The sequence below is a fragment of the Clupea harengus genome, chromosome 1, assembly GCF_900700415.2.
Source record: "Clupea harengus chromosome 1, Ch_v2.0.2, whole genome shotgun sequence".
Classification (NCBI taxonomy): domain Eukaryota; kingdom Metazoa; phylum Chordata; class Actinopteri; order Clupeiformes; family Clupeidae; genus Clupea; species Clupea harengus.
This window is the reverse complement of record NC_045152.1, coordinates 27889111-27913129: the sequence shown is the minus strand read 5'-3', so window position 1 is coordinate 27913129 and position 24019 is coordinate 27889111. Positions and strand designations below refer to the sequence as shown.

The window sequence follows — 24019 nt, the reverse complement described above, 5'->3', positions numbered from 1 at the left end:
TTGTAAGAAAATCCAAATTAGCATCACAGATTAGCTATGAATTGGTATCTAGCATTTCATGCATGCAAAATACATCTATTTATGTTAAAAAATCTATTTATTTACCAACTCAATTGATGTAACGCCATTTTTGGAAATGACATACAATACAAATATTTTCATTTTAAGCAATATTTACCTTGACTTTTCTTCACAAGTTGGTGAAGAAATTCAAAATCTCCTCCATTTCAGACATGTGCTGTGATGTCACTGTTCATCTCCATAGAAACTACCCAAACAATCTTTCATTAAGACCTTTTAAAGAGACATTACAGTGTTGTGGTGGAAATGATGGCAATACTCTGGGACAACTACGTTTTGTATATAAAATCACAGTAATAGTTGTCTGACCTTAAATACCACAATTATGTTTTGATTTTTTTACTGATTCTTTATTCAGTCACATAAGAAAAAAAAAAGAAAAATCATTTTTTACACTTAATTTTCATTATTGAAGATCAGAAGTCTGGGTGTGGAACAAGCACAAACAGCAATATTTGCATCTATAACGAGGTTTAAAAAGGTGAAAAAATCATCGTAGACTACCGGTAAAAAGTCCCTAAAGTACTTTCATTGTAAAGTTAACTATGAAAGTGTGAATTTTCTAAAATGTAATGTTTTTCATGAAATATGATCAAAGGACATGAAAGTGCTCGTAGTCTAAGAATCGCCCTTAAACCCCGTGCATTGCAAGTTTTGCAGTTATTCTGCAGACCAAGACAGTCAGACACCATCAGCTTTACCACAGGAAACCTCAGCATTGGCCTTGTGTCCACTCTGACTGTGTGTGTGTCTTCAAAACCCAAGGAGCTTTAAGGTCACATCTTTCAAGATACCATCGCAAAGGTGCACCCATTAAGCATAAATCTAATTTTACATTCAAATGCGAATGTTGTGATTTTCAAGATGTTCTGAAAGAGATTTTTTAAAACATCTTGAAAACTATTCCATGTCCTTTTTTAGGTTGGGAGTTTAAAACAAACACATACTCAACATTCAGTTCACATAAAAGTAGAAAACACAAACAATACACATTGAAAGATTTTAGAACTGTGATTCAGCCTGTTGCAATTACTCGTGGTGACATTGCGTGTGAAAGTGTAGCCTCAACATCCTTTCAAGATGATTCAAGTTATGTGTTTGAAGAAGAAAGAGTAGATAATTTGGAGTATGAAACAATTGAACACAAAATTGCAAGTCTTTTTCTTTGTATGCAGACTGTTTTACATGTCTCAGGAAGTGCAGTTCAGAGAATAGTTGAGGAAATTCGTGATATATTGATATGCTCAAAATGCTATTGACTATGCTGTTGATATGCTATTTGTCAGGAAACTTTTCAGGAGATGGTGAGGAGACGACAGCTTGGCGGTAATGTAAGTTGCATGCATAGATGCAGACGCTTTGCAACATTACCTGTCGCGCGCTAATAGAAGTTAATAAGTTGCTAGTTAGCTAGACAACACTAGCTAGTTAGCTTGCATGCTACGTGACACCAGCGAAGTTGATGATCTCATTTGACGGGATGTGAAACGTTATGTAACGAGCCCACGCTATCTGTACATGGCTTACTTTTGCGTATATGGAATGTATATAGCTAAGCTAACTTGGCAATAACGTTACATACATTAGTCTAGAAATCCTAGAAGGGATGTTATTAAACTGTTAACAACAACAGTTAACCAACGTTAGCTTGCCAAGTTGCATTTCCAGAGTGTAGTTGTTCAAGTTCAAGGAAGTAGCCTACTGTTCAAGTATGAAAATTGTGACGTGAAAATATAAATAAATCTGCCATATTTGAAATCATTTCAATAGTGTTCATGAGTGAATGTCTATTTCTAAAATATGTCCCGTATCTACAGCAATAGCCTATCATAATAACAGATTAATTCTAGTACAGGAGAGACTTTTAAATAATTAAAAAGCAGAGGTGTATATATCGGTATCGGCCAAAATGAGCTTGTAAATATCGGCATATCGGATATCGGCTAAAATTCAATATCGTGCATCCCTACTACTGACCACAGAAGTTTGTATTTCAAACTAAATTTTCCTTTGATTGAGCCAGTGGAATATCTGTATAGACAAGGTAGTAGAAACACCTTTGTCTATGTACCATTGACGTCAGTGCTGGAAAACCTGTTGAGACGATTTGATTTTTCCGGTGCATTAGTTTTCAGACAAGAACACTCACCAGGTGTTTAGGTCTTACCAGGAGGGCCAGTACTTTAGGAGTAATGCTTGTCCTGATGAAGGTGTAGAAATCAGTCTAGCCCTGTACATCGATGAGTTCGAAGTGTGCAACCCTTTGGGCACATCACGAAAGATCCACAAAATAGTTGCAGTGTATTGGGTCATCCTAAATGTACCAACAAAGTTCAGGGCAGGTCTGACATCCATTCAGTTGCGAGTTTTAGGGAAAAGTGTTGACGTCAAGAAATTTGGCTATGAGAATTTTTTAGAGCCACTGATAAAGGATCTAAAGCATGTTGAGCAACATGGGGTGTTTGTGGAGGCTTTAAAGAGGTCTGTTGGAGCTAAGCTGTGCTGTGTCTGTGCAGATCATCTCGGCGCACATGGTTTAGCAGGGTTCCGAGAATGTTTCATTGTAGACAAGTTTTGTCGTTTCTGTTTGATCAGTCGCAGTCAAATTGCTACGGTCAAACCAAGTGAATTCCCTTTGAGCAGCACAGTACGTTTGTGGATGAGTTAAAGCAAAACCAAACTCTTAAGAGTGTAAATGGGGTAAAAAGAGAGTGTGTGTTAAGTCGTTTTTTTTGAAGGGGTTATTCCAGGGGATTTGGAATTTTGCCTCTCGGATTTCATTTGTAAAGGAGTTGTCACACTGGACAAGCTTAATCACAGCATTAGGTCATTCCCATACCAATACACAGACCAAGTCAATGTTACTAGCCTCAAGCCTAGGGGAACTTGGGCTAGTACAAACAGGTCCTTTACACTTAAGAAGTGAAGGACAAAAGCAGGTGTCAAAAGCATGGAGTTCCTTTATTAAATATCCATAAAAACAGGCTACAATAAAAGACAGGCTATCATCATCAGTTGCCCACAACCATGTGCAAATCACACTTTACAAACATCACTAAACACACGCACACAAACACCCTTCAACAAAGTAACACTTCAATAACCAGTCTGCTTGTTGTTAAAACATATATAGTTATTTGCAGCAGTTCAACTGAAAAGGAAAGGTTGGATTACCTTAAGAAGTGAAGGACAAAAGCAGGTGTCAAAAGCATGGAGTTCAAACACAAGCTCCCACATTCCTTCTCTTATCCCTGCCTTGCCGAGTGCCTTCAATGACCCCTCGCTGCTCCCTAGTGGACTGGAGTTAACCAGACCTGATTGAGTGCATGTGTGTCTGTGTGTGTATGTGTGTGCGGCACTACTGATAGCCCGTTACATCAACAAACCTAAGATCATCACTAAAGCAGCCCTTTCAAAGGGGTCTATTGGGTGAAATGGTCATGAGAATTGTGCGTTGCTGCGATTGCTTCCTCTCATGGTTGGTGGTGGTGTTCCAGAGAATGAACCGCCATGGGAAATATTAATGGATCTAAAGGAGATTGTTGAAATTGTTGTGTCTGACAAATTCACAGAGGAAACATTAAGCTACCTCGCATTCAAGTTATCAGATCATCACTTACTCCTTACAGCCACATTTCCTAGATTTGTCTTAAAACCGAAGCGTCATTTCATACAGCACTACCCACACCTCATTCGCTGTTATGGTCTATTGGTGGACCTCTGGACCATGAGGTTTGAGTCAAAGCAGTCTCTTCAAAAGAATATCATTGTGAAAATGATTGTGCGCTTGCAAAACGCACACACAAACACCATTAGGCGTATATATATTTTACCAACAATGTGTTGGATTTTACGGTCAAATAAGATACTAGCTATTGTATTGGGAAAGTAGACAGGTCAAAGTCTACTCTGTAACATCCACCTTCGTTGAGGTGTGCACTGCCCTGCTATTGTTTCTGACATTACATGTGACAGGGCAACAGCCGAGTGATCCTTTTCTAAATTGAAACTCATTAAGACCTACCTGAGGGGCAGCTTGGGGCAGGAGAGGCTGAATGGGCTGGCTACCCTGTCCATTGAAAAAGCAAATCATGCATCACCACTTTTATGTTTGAAAGGGGTAGTTCGGCTTGCAGGTGTGCTGTGCCTCTGGCTGTGCTCGGTCAGCTTGTCGGTCTTGACGTTCAGACAACAAGATACATATTACCCAGCAATCATCATTGCATATCTGTATATGACAAAAATAACAAAGAAAATATTGATAAATAAAGATTTAATCGATTTTTTTATATAGTTTCTATAGTTTATGTAGAATACGCATATAATTGTGTTATAGATTGTGAAGGGACCGGCATAGGTCATAAGAATATGCCATAGTCAATAATTCAATGATATTATACCTAGTTATAATTGTGACTTTTATTTGGATTTAACTAGCATGCAAACAGTTTCTGGGTGAATATACTCTTGGGCTGACCTGGGGAGTGAGGTGTGATATTAGACTCACCTCCCCCCCCCAGGTCGAGACAAAGAGCCCGGCACCCATGGCCCATTTGAATAGACGGTAACACCCCTAAACTCAGCTTTTAAGAGCAAATCCTACAAGGAATAGATCAGATATACTGAGGTGAAGTTCTGTGAGGGAGGGTGGATCCTCAGTCTCTGTCTCACAAGTGGTCGGCCGCCATTCTTCAAGAATAAACCTGAATCCTGACTGATCAAACCTAAGACTGAATCTTCAATATATGGTATAAAACTAATTACCATCAATTGCTACTGACGATTTCCCCCAAAAAATTATTAAAACCATGACTGAGACAGGTTTGCCATTTTGTGGGGAAATATAGCATAAGGTGTCATTAAGAATACAAAACAAACTCATCGTTGATCACAGTTGCATTAAACTAGCGACACTCTAACACTCTGACGGTCATATGTCCGAGCAAAGTAATAAGGCAGGGCCTACGAACCCTCCGCGCTGGCTGCATTGTCTATAGTTATGCCCCTGGCGCACCTGCACATTTTCTAACACAGCGCAGGTACACTCAATTAAAGCCAACAGCAAATTAACAAAATACACCTCTTTCAACCACAAATAAGAGATACATAACAGTGACTTCACGCAGAGGCTCTGGCTTAGGGGCCCCCTGAGCTCATGGGCCCCTGGGCCCGTTCGGTAATCCATCCCTGGCCAAGAGTACAGTACAATATATTACAAGCACCATTGATTTATGAGGATCAACCAGACAGATCAAAATGATCCTAGTCACATATCTGTTAAACTAATATGCCTGAATAAATGTTGTTTTGGGCTGTTTGATAAACATAGAATTATAACAAGTGATTAACCAAGTCAAAGACAAAGCAAAGCAAAACAAAACAAACATACAAACTGGATGTACTGGATCTGGAAACTGGCTGTAACTCGGAGCCTACGTAGAATATTTCCAGGGTTCAGAGAATATGACTCCATGATTTATACATTATTTCATAAAATAAATGGTACAAATGTCTGGTTCAAATATTATATTTGAGCCATGTGACCATAATGGCTCCTCATTTGTAAAACTCTGTAAAGTTCATGTGTTTCCCAAATATGCTGGCTTGTCTTCAAGCTGACAATATACATTATTAAAACTCTCAAAATGTAATTGAATTGTAATAGAAATACAATTACCATTTTTTATTAATGTGAAATTGTTAAAGAAAGTATTAGTATATTTTATCATGAATATCTTTTGTTTTAAGTTTTGTTCCAAAATGCTGTGTGCCCTGAGTTCTCCATGTAGATTGGACTTTGGAAGACAATTAGCAGAGTCAAGAATGTTAACCCAGAAACCTCACGTATATGTTTACATAAGATAAAGAGGGAATTGGGGGGTTGTGGAATGTCTTGTTGCTGGGCAGAAGTAAAGTTCAGCTAAAGTGCAGATATCCTAAAGTGTATCCCAGAATCCTGTCTGCCATCCTGTGTAAACATTAAGAGACAGAGTCAGGGTTGGGGGAAGGTAAACATTCTTATATCCTGGAACCAAGGACGGGATGGTACAAGATGGGAGTGTCATGTATGAACTGTGGACATTGCCTTTGCATAAAGTCTGTTACATGGTACCAGGGAAGTCAGTGATGGCTTGAACAGCGTTCTGAAACCACTGCATTCCTATTGTGTGAGTGTATGTTGATGAGCGGTCTGGAACCATTCACTCCTCTTCGCCAGAGTAAAAGTCAATTATTTATTATATTCTTGGTTGTGTGAGTCTTAATTCTGAGGTTAATACAGTCCTAAAAAGGGTGAAATAATTCCCTAACAGAAATGTATTACCTTATATATTATTCTACCTTGAATACATTTCACATTAATCTTTAAAGAGACAGTATGCAACAATTTGCCAACCTGCAACATCAGTACCAGTACCTTTTATCAGTACCAGTTTTTTCATGCCTTTTCAGTAGTTATATTGCTAGTTTAGTGCCTTAAAAAACTTCCCCAAATCCCTGCTGTATATATGTAAACATTTTTTGGGTTCCAATACAACATAATAAAACATATTTTGGGTATGGAAATCATGGTTCCAAAGACTACATGCCTGTAGAATAATCCATCCATCACCATTCAAAAGCAGGAGCTAAAGTGGAGATCATGGAGTGACGAAGGAATAACAACTATTGGGGATATTACTTCTGATACGAACGTAAAGCCTTTCAAACAATTGGTAATAGAATTCAATTGAACTAATAAGGAACTTTTTAGATACTTTCAACTGAAGAGAGGGATAACAGATAACTTTGAACTGTTATCCAGCTCTTCAGATGCTCCAGCTATTCAGAGACTATTCTTGAATCCAGACGAAAACAAGAAATGAATAGGGAAAGTGTATAAACACCTTGTTGAGGTACAGGAAAACAATTATTCATTGCAAAACATATATGAGGGTTGGAACAAAGATCTTAACATAACTAACTCTGACAGTATATGGAATTAATTTCAATTTAACACCAACACGATCACCACCAATGAAAATCTGTGGCTCATACAATACAAGCTCATGACAAGAATATACTGTATTACACGAGATCAAAAATAAATACATTTGATACCTCTTTCTCCCCTGTTTGTGTCAAATGTGGCATATACAAGGAAACAATTATACATGCCTTCTGGGAATGTGAGAAGGTCCGCAAGGGATGGTTAGAGATTCAAAAATGGATGACCACTACTTGTAGAATCAAATTTGAATTCACAGTCATGAGATGTATTTTCCAAAATACAGATACATTTAAATATCCCATTGGATGGATGGTCATATTTTCCTCTTTGGTGTATAAAAAAAAAAAGTTAATCTTGGATTGGAAGGGCTCCGAGGCCCCATCATTACAGCTATGGAAGGGTCTAATGAAATACTATTTAAGTATAGAAAGATCAATGTTCGAAGACCGGAACAGAAGGCGACAATTCAATAAGGTGTGGCAGGACTTATATGAAGCTGTGTAAATTTAAAAGCCAAGCAATAGGGAATAGGTGTGGTGGCTGAGAGCTGGGAACCAAGTGTGTGTGTGTGTTGAGAGGGGGGGGAGGGTGTCTGTGTTGCGCGTATGAATGTGTGAATATGAGTGTTGTTAAAACCATAAGGATAAAATGTATAAACTGTAAAATATTACAAAGTATGCTGATACCTGTATTGCCTCTTGTATGCAATAATACAAATAATTATATATATATATATATATATATATATATATAAAAAAACTTGAAATATATCAGTCTGTGTATAATGAATTTATATAATATATAAGAATCGATTGTTTTTTTTTATCGAATTATTGAAACAAATCAACTTTTTGATGATATTCTAATTTACTGAGATGCACCTGTATATGATGAGGTGAATGGAAGGCATATGTCCCTGTAGCGCCATCTGCTGTTTTGCTCGTACAAGCGTTTACATTGCAACACGTACAACCTGATCCACAAATGACATGGTTGCTGTGTACTTGTATACAAAAATGTGTTCCGCTTGTAAAAGCGGTTATACAGACATGCAAAATGTGGTTTATTTTTTTTTTTCATTCTTCCATTCACATTTGTTGCATTTGTCCTTTATTTGCTTGAGAGTAACATATTTATTTGCAAAACAAATGTGTTGTTTGTGTTTTGTATTTGTAAAACATGGTGTGCATATTTGCAAATACGGACATTTATAAATCATATTCTGTTTGCAAATCGTGGGGTATTTGTCAAACTTTTTCGTCTCTAAATTGATTCTACATAGACCCATTAGATGCTACAAAAATGCAAGACATATATGCATGCCATGACATTTGTACTATTTCCAGATTATCTTATTCTCTCTTATGACCACCTGATGGGGTTTGGGCAGCTCGTTGAAGCATTACTGCAATTCATGGTTCGAGTCACCAGAGCAAGAACCGCAAAAGGTGACTCTGCAAAGCCAAGTGCTGCCATGGATGTTGTATGTTATTACAATTGATTTTTGATTTGATTGATTGATTGATTTTACCATGTAACCGTTAAATGTCATACATTTTACACTATCAGCTTATTTTATATCACTTTGTAGAAATATACAGCTTATCTAAGAATATTTTAAAAATATTTCCTATATCAGACACAATCTTTACAGCCAGTAGATTAACTGTTCCTGTTCTTCAACTACCTTGGACTGAATCAGAGGGATATAGCTGACCGGTGTTGGGTCCATCAAACTAACTAGCAGGGTCATTTTGACCTGGATTATTTTTTTGTTCTGTTTTCTTGGTTTACAATGGATTTGGATGTCCCAAGAAAAAATGGATGAGAATTTGCCAGTGGAGTTCAGAGATTATTGGATTAATGGAGACATACACCTGATTGATGGATACTTAAAGAAACTGTACTTTAGGCCAGGAAAGTTTCGAGCTATAGAAAAAAAAATCAGATATTAAGATCAGATATTAAGATTACATGTGTGACATCCCTGCCCTATATGATTGGATATAGCCTGAATGATTTACCTTGGGTTTTCTTCTTTAAATAGCCAAGAAAGCAAAAAAAAAAGAGTGTGCACTGTGCTCCTTCAGACGTGGCAAGACAAGTTCCACTCTTACAGTCTGTCTGTTGTTTTGCTATAAACACCTCTGTCTACAGGGCAAAAATACACGGGACTAGCTTGGGCATCCATTGAAGCTCCACTAGTAGTTACAATGCTAGTAGTTTTCTTTGATGACCCCCAGTCAGACGCCATCACCTCTGTTGTAGTGCATTAGAGTATCCCTTCATCTCAAACATTTGCTTTTGTATCTGTCAGAAACTTTATGTCTTCCTGGTGTTATGTGCCTTAAAAATGCTCTAATCAAGCTACCATTGCAAGTTTTGTTTGATTTGCCAAGTTCAAATAAAAGTGTCTGAGTTGAGTCTCAAGTTCCCAGTGTTCAAGTACAAGTCTGAGTCACCAAACTAGAGTCAGAGTTGAGTCCCCATTACCTGAGTCAGAGTCATCTAGGTTGAGTCTGAGTCGAGTTCCAAGATGTGCTCCACTCTGGCATAGTCAAAGCTGACATACTTATAAAAAAGGTCTACATTAAACCTGTCGCCATTTCAAACGGGGGAATAAATACTGTGTGTAACACAATAGCCAATCAAAGGCACTCACAAGCGTCCAAGTCCTTGTCTCCAACTTCCAAGTCGGAAAGCAGATGCTCAAGTCCAAATCTAGTCAGGACTTGAGTCAGACTCGAATCTCAATCCTAGACTGGAGTACTGCAACATTGGCTGGCGGACCTTGAAAAGATAATGCTTCTGGCAAAGAGACTGAATAAAAACATAGAATTTTAGGCTACATACATATTAAGTGGATCTGGACCTGTGTTTTGTATGTCCTGTCATGGCCCAGTTTAAGCTTTCTGGTAGAGGCAATTAGGCTTAGATTTGATATGTACTGGTAATTCAGTCCATGGTGCAGTGTAACACTCATCATGAAGTAGTCTAAAAAAGTTGTTTTTGCTTTTGCCAAACGTGATCACTGGCTAGTCTATTTTCTTCTCACAATGATTGACAGATGGGCCAAGACATTACATGGTCAGGTTGCTTAGCCCCTAGATGCTTTGTCCATTTATGGACAACATATATAGAACAGATAATAAAGATGCATGGCAAGTGTGGGAATAGACTTTACTCTTTTCACTCAGAATATCATGAGGGTCACTTTAGTGGTCAAAAAAAAAAAGTATAATTCTGACAACAAACTACTCATTAAAACGATCACTTTTGTGTGATAATGAGATAACACTGGCACCCCAGGTATGTTCTGGGATTTGGAAAAGTGCAAAACTGCTATGAGAAGAACGAATACCAGCTACGTCAAAACAGTTCCCTAAAGTGCACTTCAGGGGTGCAAGTTCAAGTGAGTAGTTGAATAGCGTTTAAATGTGCAATGTGCTACTAACTGACTTCAGATCGTTAGCACGTGAGCTGGTAGCTTATTTTCCACGAAGTCATATTTTTGACTCAAACAGCTGATCACTGTTTATCATCAACAGGACTAAGACTTCATTTATATGAGGCATAATGAGCAAAAAACAAAGGACAACAAGTATAGACGAAATCGAGAGGCGTCTCAAGCAGGTTTGTAATGTTAACTTCACTAGCTCATTAGCTAGATAGCTAAATTAGCTGTATGACCGTTGGTAAATCAAAGTTCATTATACGCTGATGTCGGTTTCTCTTTTTTCAATGGCTAGGATCGAAAATTACTCTCTGTTATCACTGATACCCTCGAACGGAATGACCAGCTCACCATGGGGATGGTAGCGATAGCTAACTTTTCTTTCCTCACATCCTTGACGTAGATTCGTGATCCTTTGCTATAATTGCATGGAATTGTCTGTGTTGCCAAATATTTTTATGTTTGTCAGGAATCCATCTTCTTCTCAATCGATGGTCGACTGGAGAGACTGAAAAATAAAAAGATGCCAATGTTTGAGGAAACAGAGAGGTTGGAACAACTGAAGTTGAATACAGACCGAACTCTGGCAAAACTAGACCTGGTCATTAGCCATTACCACGTCATTAGAACTACGAACTGGATCATTTGTCAAGGGTATAAAAAAGTGACAGTAGCCTAGATTTAATTTATTTTAGATTAATGACTTAATGACTGTTTTAGAAGGTAATATAAAAGGTGTAATTGTCTGCTGTCATGTAGACCTACAGGACGACTGAAAAAATACCTGGACAGCTTAGACCAGATCAAGAGAGCTGCAGAATATTTTGAGGAAGTTATCCCTGAGGGCCCTGAGCTAAAACCTCTGGTAATCTACTTTTGGTTTATCTCAGTGACTTACTGGCATTAAAATTAAGTGCCACAAGTTCTGAAGTTAAATGTTTTTAGGAACACCAATTTGAAAAAAGAATCCTGCCAAATGGTCAGGTAAATGTGTTGGTAGCATTGTAATTACTCGTCATTCACAACATGATGATAATAATCAAATCTTGATTTATACTGATAACCTTTTTATGACCTGTCACACAGAGGCTGACTCTGAATAAAGCCAAGCAGCAGCTACAGTCAGAGTTCCACAGGTTGCTGCTAAGGTGCAGTAACCCCACCACTCCAATAGATGTCCTGAACCTGATTGGCCCAGATGAAGTGTTGGGCATTCAGAGAGATGATGTGGGCATTCCCAGCCCTGTACTCCAGGAATTGGTTTCCATTTCCACCTGGTGTTTGGAGGACCACTCCAGCTTTGGTAATGGGATCCTCAACCCTCTTCTGCACTCACTGATCGAAAAATGAGTAAAAGTGACCCAAATGATGCCAGTGTTTTTCAGTTCATCTCAAGAGATATTAAGATCACTAATAGGATCATTGTTATTGTTTTTGTTTTTTTTGTGTCCAGATTACTTGCTAGAGGACATTGAAGAGGATTCTCCCTTGGCTTCCAAGTGGAAAGGTGGGAAAAGACTGAAAACATGTTCGCTGGGCCGAGACACTTGGGCTAGTCCTCACAAGAAGAGGGCAGCATCATGGTTGGGCAACAAGCTGAAGACCCGCTCATTGGACCGACCCCCAACCCTGGGGCCTCTGCCTTGCCGCAAGGAAGACTGTGAGTGCCAGAGTCCAATGTAACCACTGACATTCATGTCTGTTCACAGTGTATTGACAGTATATTTGATTTGTTATAAATGCCTGTGTTCCCAATAAAGCCCATTATCTTGCTTGCTCCACCCAGATTAGTCTCTAAAACTGTACATAGTGTAGTTTTAGTTGAATAGTTTGATACAATACATTTAGTCATGAATGATATTCAATTGAACTATTTTACCAACACATATCTTCTGAACTTCTAATCATATTGTTGTGATTAGTATCAGGTCATTGAATTTTCCAAATCAAGGAAAGCATTCAGAGCAAAGGTATGTGTTCTTAACATACAATACAAGCCCCTCTCTCATTACTTGATTTCACCCATCTGTATTTGCCAAGCAGCTGAACTCCTTGAACTGCCAGACATCATTGAGGAGGAGATTCCCTTAACTGCCTCGAGCAGACTAAAGACGCGTTCTCTGGATCGCACAGATTCTCCAAAAACTTTTAAGGCACCTCTACCGGGAAGCCCCTTCGTGAGGAAGACTGTGTCGTGGATGAGCAACAAGATGAAGACCCGTTCACTGGAACGGCACCCAGGAATGGAGCCCCTGCTTCAGCCACCTTTCAGTGAGTATGAGAGGAGTATGGTTGCTCCACCTTTCAGTGAGTATGAGAGGAGTATGGTTGCTCCACCTTTCAGTGAGTATGAGAGGAGTATGGTTGCTCCACCTTTCAGTGAGTATGAGAGGAGTATGGTTGCTCCACCTAGAGACAGTTTTATAGGGAGACAATCTTGTTACTGTAATGGCGCTATATAAATAAATAAAGTTGGATTGCATTGAATGATGGTGATATATCTTTTTTCATCTTTTTATAATTTATTTTTAGTCTGATTTTCATGTGGGTAGTAGTTTGAGAAGTTATTTAGTTTTTTCCTGAGATCGCTCTTCTCTTTTCTGTGCAGACATCTTTGCAGTGTACTCCCAGGCACGGTCGTGCTGCCTGGAGAGGTCTCTGAAGGTTTTCAAAGATCACTTGCGCAAGAGGAGCACTTCCTCCGCAAGCCTGCACTCGCTGTCCTCCTCGTCTGGCCCCACCTCCCCTTCCTCCTCCTCCTCCTCCTCCTCCTCCTCCACCTTCAGCTCTGTCAGGGACTCTCTCACAAGAATCTCCAAGAGACTAGGTCAGACTTAATGCATGGTGTTGTGAAGTCAATGAACAATGTAGAAATGATCCCAAGGCCTGCATTCTTCATTGCTTCATTCCACTGAGACTTTGCAAGAATACACAAAAAGGATAATTAAGGGATGTCATCTTGAAACTCAAGGTTTTGTGTTCTTTTGGTGACTTTCTTGACCATCTAAAGGGAAGGAGGGTTGGTGTGAAATTGACGTTGATTCCTACAGTCAGTGCATCACGGCGTTTGGTCTTCTGGCCAATGTGGAGTTCTCTGCGCTTGCCAAAATCTTTCCTCAGATTCACCGGAAGAGAACTTTTGACCCTTTGGTTCAGGTAAGGATTCACAGGGTGGTTGAAAAGGAGGAATAATTTACTCGTCTTAGATTATGCTTGTATTATTGTAGGCGTTGTATGTATTGAGTTACACTGTCAGACAATGATCTTACCATTCAGATACAGCATGTGTGTGATTACTGTCTAAAAACATCCAACAGCTTTAGATTATGTTATGCACTCCTTCTCTCTCTCACTCTCTCTCTCTCTCTCTCTCTCTCTGTCTATCTATCTATCTATATATATATATATACTATATATAATCTTATCTTTACATCCATCCATCCATCCCTTTGCCTCCCTCCCCACAGAAAGCTTTGGCTGTCCTGATTGAGGATGGGGAGTATATCATCTTTGCTGTGCGCCATGCTGTGAACGCCTACCATGATTACAGTGCCCTGCTTACCGTCCTCCGTGCACTTCACGCCCTGAAAGCTGCGCAGCCAAGCGTCAACAAGGTGCTGGAGGTGAGCAGTTCATTTGCAGTAATAAAATGCACACCTTTCAGTTCAGTTGGGATTGCCTCTCAGTTTATGCTTATGTGATTTTAGTACACATCCTGCAAAACCAAGGACAAGCTGCCCTATCTCATTAAATCCATGGGAACTTTCGCTCTCAAAGTCTTGGATAGGTATCCAGGTAGCATTATGGTATGTTGTCCTAAGATTTTCTGGGGGTGCTGTTGCGAGTTTCTGTACTTTGCATTCTATTTAATATATTCTATATTCTATAATTAAAAACGTATAATACATCTTATGTTATGTCATTTATAGGAAGAATGGAGTAAGAAACGAGAGATGCCTGAGGGTGGAACAGTTCATGAGCTGACCAGCAATGTAAGATGGACACTTTGTTATCAGGGAATCTCTCATTTCAGATGGTTCTTTTAACCTCAGTTAGGTTTGAGGACTGCATGCTTTTCAGCTTGGGTCTTCTCATTGCTTTCAGGTTATTCTCTTCCTGAGCCAGCTGGCCCTGTTAAAGACAACAGCAGAACTGTTTGCCTCCAGGGGTATGTTCACAATGCTTTTATTTATTGAATTTTATTTTATTGTAGTTTGGCATGCTCTAATCGGAGCTACCTCAGTATGGAATTGTCAAGGTTGTTCCTAGAAGCGTCAGTCATTGCCAGTGTGAGTTAAATATGTTTTGGTTGTTGCATGTTGCAGAGTCAGGCAGTGAGACAAGGCACTGTGAAACCCCAGACGATGACATCAAATATCTGAGACCATTCATTTGTATGTAACGTGGGGTCTTGGCAGTTTTTCACATCCATCTTAAAACACAAACAGTGCATTCCTGGTTTTCAGAAACCATTCAGTCCAGTTACTCAGAGACTGAGTTTTACAGCATCCTCTTCATGCTCTGGGTTTTCAGCTGAGGTGCTTGAGCAGGTTTTCCTGTGTTTGAAGAATATGGCCACCATGTACGAGGACCCTTCTTTGAGAGCCATCTTCCTGTTCAACAGCTACAACTATATTCACAATTCTGTCTCAAAGTAAGCCCCAGTCCATGCTCTTTGTCCTGTATCCTACTCCACGGCAACCAAATTTGTCCAAAGGATGGTTATATTTACGTAACATTCCACTGACATTAATTTGCGTGGTTTTTTTAGTGGTTGTAGAACATAATGAACAGAAGGGTTTTCATTGTTATTCATTGTCTGACATGACGGTAACTTAACTTGAAGGACCGCCGGATGAATTGTAATATAATAGGCGCAACAAAATAGAATGGATCTGAATATGATAACATGGCCCACTAGGTAATGAAGCTGATTCAATAAGGCCAGTCTGACATTAACTCCACTCTGATTGGCCACGGAACGAAATGTAATTTAATAGTCTCAACAACAATAGAATAGATGTGAATATGATAAATTGGTGGACTAGGCACTTCCATTGTTGGTTCATCCTCTAATATTCCAGTGATGTGGGAGAGATGCAGCTCAACAGCGTAGTGTGTCCCCCAGGGTCCAGCTGAGAGGGGTGTGGGAGAGGTGCAGCTCAACAGCGTAGTGTGTCCCCCAGGGCCCAGCTGAGAGGGGTGTGGGAGAGGTGCAGCTCAACAGCGTAGTGTGTCCCCCAGGGCCCAGCTGAGAGGGGTGTGGGAGAGGTGCAGCTCAACAGCGTAGTGTGTCCCCCAGGGCCCAGCTGAGAGGGGTGTGGGAGAGGTGCAGCTCAACAGCGTTGTGTGTCCCCCAGGGCCCAGCTGAGAGGGGTGTGGGAGGACGGTGCTGAGCAGCCACAGGCTGTGTGGGAGCAGAGGATGGAGGAACAGAAGCAGACATATCTACTAAGGTGACAGGCCAGCAGAAAGAGAGATAAGGAGAGAGTGTGATTTTTTTAGATCATCTCTTTTATGGAAAGGTTGGTGCGTGTGTGTGTGTGTGAGTGTGTGTGTTGACATTTGTGTATCTTACAGCTGGTTGAAGGTTTCTGAATACCTGATAGATGACGGGATGCCCCCTCTGCAACCAGGCTCTAAGGTTGGGGAATTTAAAGTTGTGGTGTAATGGACAGTTTAGCATAACTTTGTAGATTTCAATGTTTTTCCTGACTTTCATTGCTTCTCTTTTAGCTAAATGAAAAAGAGCGTCACTTGATCAAAGGAAAATTTAAGGTATGAAGAATGCTGTAGGACTGTAAATTCCCCTCTTCTGTAATAAATTCAACACTGATATAACCTTTCAAAGTGGATCTAGGAGGTACCACAAATACAGTACACAGTGTGAATCAGAATTTGGATTCACTTTTCATAATTATTGATGCAGTTTAAAAAGAAAAACTAGAAAAATGAGCGATGTGCATTAGATGCCAAATGTATTTGACTTATCCTGCCATCCCCATCACTTCCTTACCGTTAAGAGTTTTAACGACGGCATAGAGGAGCTGCTCGAGACGCAGAGGGAGTGGGCCATCCCAGACCCAGACCAACGGGAGGCCCTCTCTAAGGCCCAGGTCTTCCTGGTGGGCCAGGCTTATAGAGCCTTTCTGGAGAGGTGAGCCCTATTGTCAAGACCATACACATAGACGTGTGTGATACTAACATTGTTTCTAATGACTTTCCTCCCAGTGTGGTCAGTGATGCAGTGATTCTGTATAGAGGTGTCCATGTAGAATTTGTAATAAAACAGAGATGCCTAGATGTTGCTGCCCAAGTGTATATGTTATATTATCTAAAACTGCCATTTTCACCTCCGTTCATACCTGTACATAAGTCTGGATTTAATTAGCAGACGACCACATGCTATGTTTTATAATATGAGAATGCTGTAGGTCTCTTGCATTGACTGAAAGACTTTGCGTGGTTCAGATTTAATGCACACCTTTATTTTACATAGTGGTAAAGAAAAATGGTTAACCCGTGTCTTACAGAACTTTCTCCATCTTTACACAGGTACAAGCAGGTTAAGTTCACCAAACACCCACAGAAGTATTACAAGTACTACCCTAAAGAGGTGGAGGAGATGATTCAGAAGTTCTTTGACACCCTAATCTAACAAGGGACCTACTGTTGTATGCCATCCAGCATGCCCTGCACTTGGATTCCACCTACTGTTCATTTGTTATAATTGGTGTTTATTTGCAATATTTTGCATATTCTTTGGTGAGATCTGCTAAATAAACATCTATATTTCAAAGCTTTTTGTTAAGTACAGTATGTGTCCTTGATTCATGCTTAGTAGCATCTAAATGTATTTGGAAAGCAACGGTAATAGATCAACCAAAGGAAGTAAATATATGTCCCAATGGGACTTAGTCATCATCTCTCCAGAAGTCAAGGTTGTTTGAATCGCAGAACTCTCCTGTAGCTGTCGCCACTACGCCGATAATGTACAGCACACAGACAGAAATGTAAACCAGGAAGCCTATTCTGTCCAACTTCTCCGCATAGGCCTTTGCCTTGCTCTCCTCCCGCTCCTGCCACTGCCTGCCCTCCAGGAATCCCATCACTCTGTGGAGAGAGTCATCCTTCATCTCATGGTCGTTGTCCTGTGGCCCACCAGTTGCTTCTCCATCACCTGTATGAAGATGGTTGTTGTCACACTATTACCTGAGCTGTTGTGGTCAGAATGGTGTGTGTAGAAATAGTGACGTCCACACAGCATTGGTGTAGACTTTAAAACTCTAAGCCCATTTCATGCCGATGAAGTAGGTTAATAGTACTTCTCAGTTAAGTGGTTTGGGCCTCTGCTGATTTCTTCCACTTCCCCTAACGGGCGATATATGAATTCACTGTACCACGCATTGTACCCAGTGTATTAGTATATTAGTGAAGAAAAGTGCGTCCTCACCCTTCTTTCTCTGGGGATACTCGTGGTTGTCTTCAGTAACCTTTCCACCTCGGCAGAATTTGAAGCCGCAGCCCTTCAACATGCCAGAGAGGGCCAGAGAACTGAGCATGCTCAGTACCAGAAGGAGGAGGCAGATGAGGAAATGGTACCCTGTTTGAGTACAGCGAGCAGCTTAGAAAATGTATTATGAGTGCACACACTCACACAATATAAATTTAACATAAAACTTATTATGACTGTATGAAAAGAAATCTGCCTCCTGAACCATTTACAGAACATGTATGTATGTAACGAGACACTCCTGAACTGAGAGCACCCTTTAAAACCTTGCTGTTTCGTATTTCACATTTCATATCATAGAGGTAGAGTATACTTTCTAAGTGGTTTTTGCATGTAGTAAAACTCTGGTCAGTTTTGTGGCGTAGCATGCATACTCACTGATCAAGGGACTGCAGTCGCCATTGTCAGGGATTTGCTCCGTTAGCAGGTTGAGGAACATGGTGAAGCTGAGCACCAGCGTGACCTTAAAGCTGTTCCGCTCGCCGCCCCCGAGTGGCAGCATGCAGCTCATGATGTCAGCCAGGATGATGAGCAAGCTGGGCAAGAGCAGGCCCACCACAGGGTTAAACGGGCTGATGCTCAGCTCTACCTAAAGAGTCCAGACAAAATATTACCAATAACATTCCATAGGGACTATTCTAACCACCTTATGCAGCACAGATCTAGTAAAGGATTTTTGGGAATAAACCTTTGCCATTATCAGGCTATACAATTATTCTGCATTTTATTGCGGTTTTGTGATAGAAAGTGTAATATTACCACATGGAGTATGACATTTGACTTTGTGTCAGTGCAGAGAGAGAGAGACATTGTGCCTTTGGGTTTGTGAGTTTGCAGTTGTGTGTGGCTGTTTTACAGAGTTGCAGGGGGAATGCTCGCTTACATTGAGGTAGTTGCGGAAGCCGGAACCAGTAAGAATCACACCCTGGGTAACCCACTCTCCAGCGCTTCCATTAGCCCAGTTCAGGTTTCTGTCACGAAAATTTAGATGCATGCCACATCCTGAAACCGCCACATAAACATGAAAGGACGAGAAATGGCATGACAGAAGCCCCAAAGAAGGCAACCCATTTGTTAATTGTATGTATTAGAGGTTACAAGTGATACTACTACTGCTACAACAACTACTTCTGTTTCTACAACCACCGTTACTACTACTACAACTACTTTTTCTTCTACAGCCACCACTACAACAACTACTACTAATAATAATAATAATCACAGAACTAACAATAACAATACCAAAATAAACCACAATAATAGTAATGTTGTGTATAGTGTGTTTCATATTTGCCAAAGGTAATTTGGTGTGAGAGAGTCATCTGCCTGGGCGTGCAACGGTGTAAACTGCAGGCGGATGTGGAGTCAGTGCCCACCGTCCTTGTTTGTCCAGCCGTTTAGGGCCACAGGGCAGAAGTCAGTGATGAAGGGATAATTGAAGAGATTGATGTTGCATTTTACTGTGATGTACATATTGATGGTATATTCAACATTTCCATTGTACTCCACCACCACGTCACTGAAGGTGGGCTTAGTTTTTACGGCCACTCTGTGAGAAATGTAAACAAGCTGATTATTCCACTGATGCAAGGTGTGTACTCTCTTAGATGGAATTTTCCAAATGATTATCAAGTTCTAGTTATTGATAAATGTATGTGTGTGTGTGTGTGTGTGTGTAGTGTAAATGTACTCACGCATTGTCCACGGTGAGGTCAGGGGTCCAGATCTTACTGGCTGGAAGAACCAGAACTGTAAAGTTGTGGACTGTCTTGTTCCACACAAAATCAGGATCGTTCCATCTCTGTTCCCAGGACAGAGGTTATTCAAATCAATTCAGCTTAATTTATATAGCGCCAAAACAATACAATATTTCTCAAGGTGCTTTACAGGGCCTGGGCCCCCTTTCCTCATGACACAGGCTTTGGGGTTAACATGGAATAGTCTAACAGCACAGTGCAACATGGGCAACACAAGAAGAGAGAAACACACCACCTACCATTTTCAAAGTAAGTTGGCTAGAGAAATGCATCATTTTTGTGTCCTTAGTATAAACAGAATAGGAAAAAACAAGAGTCATTTGCATCGAGGTCAGTAAGTACATCTCATAATCCAGTGATGTGGCACTTTTTTTGTAAAGCTTTGTACTTGATGATGATGTTTACCGGGGAGATAAAACATACAAGGATAATAACACTCACCACATTTATGGTCTGATAGTAGAGGTTATATATATCGACAGCTATGTGACAGTGGGGGGACTGTGGCTGAGTGACAATGCCCATTCCAGCCAGCTTTGATGCCAAACATCGCCTACTAACACACGAGGTAGCATTGTCTGCTGCTGCTGTAAAATCAACACACGTGAACATGGGAGAAATACACAGCAAATATCGAAGCAGCATTTTTGGATCTATATAGTGTATATTCCTTGCACTGTAATTACACTACTTTAGTTCTAATAATGGTTTAAGTGCTCCTAGAACTACAACCAACAATGATTGACCATTAATAAATATTGCTGTTATTGTTGCATGTTTTTATTAAAACATACACTACAAATTATGCATTTTTCTTTCCATCGTTTACTAATTGAAATAATAGTCTCACCTAACACAGAGAGGCACAGAAGGAGTCCCCCGAGAACCTGATGCAAAGAGTCCATTTTCAGACTCTCCTCTGGCAGTTATCAACAATGTGGCTTATTGGCTTAAAGATGAATTCAAATATGCGGAGGATGTTCAGGTTGTCTCTGTGGTCCACCTCGACAGGTTTTCATTCACCTGGATGGTGCAGTGATAGGTTCCAACAGATAAGGTGCTCTCTGTCGCAGGGTGCAACTTGCGATGACAATGATCATCTGGAAACTTTTATAAGGCATCCCGCACAGACAGCTCCATAATATGTGTGTGCCAAGCAAACATTCACCACGCACACACGCCAAATGTGCTCACAAGGCTTCAAATGATTCGCCATTGACATGCAAAGGTTGCGGCTTATGATATTCTAAGCCTTAAACCTGATCCATAGCTCACTGTTCCATGGCTGCATTGTTACCCTCAGCATTCAGTCTTCATTTGTTTATGTTTCAGACTAAACACAGGATATTATGTACAGAGGGCTTCTCCACCTATTGTTGGTCAGGAAGGGAGCCTGTGTGTAGTTTTAGTACAGCTAGAGACACAGGCTGCCACATAATGCATTGAAACCCCTGGCTCCTATATTTTGTTTATATGGCCATCTCTGCAGTTTGTTTGTTTAAGATACTTAAATGATAAGAGCAAATTACAGGCTCAGATTGCCATATGAGTAGGCTTATTTTGACAGGTGGATGTGGTTAAGGTTTGAGTGCCAGCTTAGGTTACCTGTGGCAGAAGTCGTGAGAAATTTTGATGAGGATGAAGTTGTGTAAGTTCACCTGGTCTGACACTGAATACTTTGCCTTGAGCCCATTCCCTTCTGCCGCCCACCATTACACCATTCTTACACAATGATTACACTCTATATGTTCCATCCAGGTCTTTCCTTATCCTTTTCCTGATCAAGTTTAGACTTAGAGCACAAGCCAATTAAGAACTCTCATTTGAATGTGACTGTGGTTTTGGTTTGTAATCAAACAGCTCATATAAGTCACATTGCAACCAGCTTGGAAACACTTCAAGTGGACTTGAGGTGGCCATCTTGCGCTATGAAGAATGTGAATACTGTACCAACACAAGCCGATATCTTGGCCTTGAACTTTCTAATGCCTATTGTGACTAATTATACTTTGATAAGGAGGATATCAGCACCCCAGTGGATTAATTAAAGCCCACAAACCCCAGTGACAACCACTGGTACTGGAACCCAAGTAGCCCTTGTACAGGTAGTCTACTGCAGTGTTAGTGTGTAGAGGTACAATTATGAACTTTAAGAGAGCAAAGGGAGGTGATGAATTTGCAAAACTGTTCATTAGTCCGCTCAGATGTGAACTCAACTGAACTGTTTCCCTATAATAATATTGATGTCATTTTTATCCATATACAGAATTCACATATGCGCAAACAGTGTGTTGTACCAACAGATAGCCCTTAAGCCTTCATAAAATGCTTATTTAACTTATAGCAGCTGTGCCGTTGGGACACAAAAGATGAAAATGGATATGGTATTCAGCTGACACTTTTGTCTAAAGCAACCTACAGAACAAATTTGAAAATCAAACAAACAAAAAAATAAACCAATATGAACAACAACCAAAGCATTTAGCACAATATAACAAAACGCTTATAACAGTATTATATGTCAGATTATAGTAAAAGTAACTCATTATTTACTAACTTACTACTACTTACTAACTTAAATTGTAGGGCTTGTGACAAATACATTAGAATGACAGATGGGTTCTAAAGAGTTCAGTCTTTAAATGCTTTGTCATACTCTTTGAATGTAGGCAACCATGGCTTTCACTTGACTGGACAGCACTAGGTACGTTATTCCACCACGAGGCACCACTGTTGAATAGAGTCTTGATTGCCGTCTCTTGCTGTGGAGAGAAGGCAAAGACAACAGATGTTCTGCAGAAGAACGAAGTGGTCATGTTCTTCCTAGATCTAGATAAGGTGCAGTGCACACAATGAATGGAGACCATCAACTCATTATGAATATTAATTCATATTTTAAAAGCAGTCTGTGTTGTTTGCCTATGTGTGCCGGAATGTCAGTGGGTCATTGGTGTCCGAGAATTGCTGCTGTGTGCCTTGTTATGTGATATATATATTGCTCCTCCAGCAGGTGGTAGGAGAGTAAAACCTTTCTTGCGTAGGGCAAAGTACGCAAAGGCTGACTGCTGCTGCGGTGCAATTACATTTGCGTTTTCTTGCGGAAATGCATCTCTAGTATTTTTTTGTTTTCCACCGACAAATAATGTTTGTGTCTCTAGTGGTGGTTTTGCAGCTCCCATCATATATGTTTATTAAACTCTAGCATGTACAAGTCATTGGATGATGGATCCATTTGATGGATGTCCTGGTTCTAGGTTACAGCTGTTTTTGTTGGATGAAAAAGCAGTAGGACGGGTAATGCGTCAGTCATTCCTAAGCTGAGTGATTGACTGGTCCGAATGAGTGACTGGTCCCCATTGCAGAGAAGTTAAAGAATTTGAGCTAATTTGAGTTTACATATATTTATATATATTTTATAGGTTTGGATGTTTTTTACTCGGGAGACTGAAGGGGACTGAGTGTTCAAATGTTTGCAACAGGAGTGAAATGTTTGTCATGGAATGTGATGGACCATTAAGCTTGTCTTCAAATGTGGTGTAACAGAATAACTGACAATTTAACTTTCATTTTTAGAACAGCTGTCCAGCCCACATGTAAGGCCCTTGCTTGCTCATCCCATGGCTGAGTTATAAGTAACATGTCATGTTGTATAACTACAAAGTTCTAAACATGGAATAAAACACAGTTTTCTATTCTGTAGCATTTTTTACCGGATGTTGTAGCACCATGTTGAATGTTCCATGGTGTTCGTGGTGGCGATTATCTTTTATCTGAACACGAGCAGTGATTGTTGTCTATACACTATTTTGGGACCCCATGTTAATTCTGATCTCCTGATGTATTTTAAAATAAAATTATATCAGGCGATGGATGGTATGGCATACAAATACTAGTGTCATTAATATGTACACTGCTAATGACATTATGCATAGTCAATTTTTTTGAGTAAAAGTACAGCCTTTGACTCCAGCTCGCCAGGCTGACTTTTCATGATCTGACCAGCACTTGATCAACTTCAAGTACCTTCATCACTGATTACTGATGGTGTTGAAAATAAACTGGATTTAGGTGAAAGTGTGTTACCCACAAATGTCAAATATAACCATATGAAACTATTTGCATTTCAGATTGCCCACAAGTAGGTTGCCCACAGTGATGGCGGACAGGCCTTATTACCGAGTTTATGTACTGTGCTTTGCCTGTAGGCCATTAGAAGCAGAAACATT

General features: G+C 40.1%; 2 protein-coding genes across 3 annotated transcripts; one reads left to right on the top strand and one right to left on the bottom strand.

Moving 5' to 3' along the window:
• Positions 1-10584: 10584 nt before the first annotated feature.
• On the top strand, positions 10585-17285 carry LOC105894946 (exocyst complex component 7-like). 2 transcript variants are annotated; one of them, XM_031570897.2, is made up of 20 exons: positions 10585-10702; positions 10819-10884; positions 10993-11177; positions 11283-11388; positions 11610-11826; positions 11977-12183; positions 12567-12794; positions 13132-13350; positions 13534-13679; positions 13991-14146; positions 14231-14329; positions 14453-14515; positions 14628-14691; positions 14849-14917; positions 15057-15177; positions 15884-15979; positions 16104-16167; positions 16260-16301; positions 16547-16680; positions 17079-17285. In XM_031570897.2, exons 1-20 carry the CDS (start codon positions 10646-10648, stop codon positions 17179-17181), a joined length of 2442 nt encoding a protein of 813 aa, XP_031426757.1. In that variant the 5' UTR covers positions 10585-10645; the 3' UTR covers positions 17182-17285. The 2 variants fall into 2 exon arrangements, with proteins under 2 accessions (XP_031426757.1, XP_042565041.1); XM_042709107.1 differs by lacking the exon at positions 15884-15979.
• Positions 17286-17437: 152 nt separating this feature from the next.
• LOC105894947 (zinc-activated ligand-gated ion channel-like) lies at positions 17438-20065 on the bottom strand. Its single transcript, XM_012821505.2, has 7 exons — positions 20033-20065; positions 19731-19837; positions 19413-19585; positions 18920-19038; positions 18415-18625; positions 17977-18126; positions 17438-17703 (listed from the first exon to the last, which is right to left on the bottom strand). Exons 1-7 carry the CDS (start codon positions 20063-20065, stop codon positions 17438-17440), a joined length of 1059 nt encoding a protein of 352 aa, XP_012676959.2.
• Between the last annotated feature and the right edge of the window lie 3954 nt (positions 20066-24019).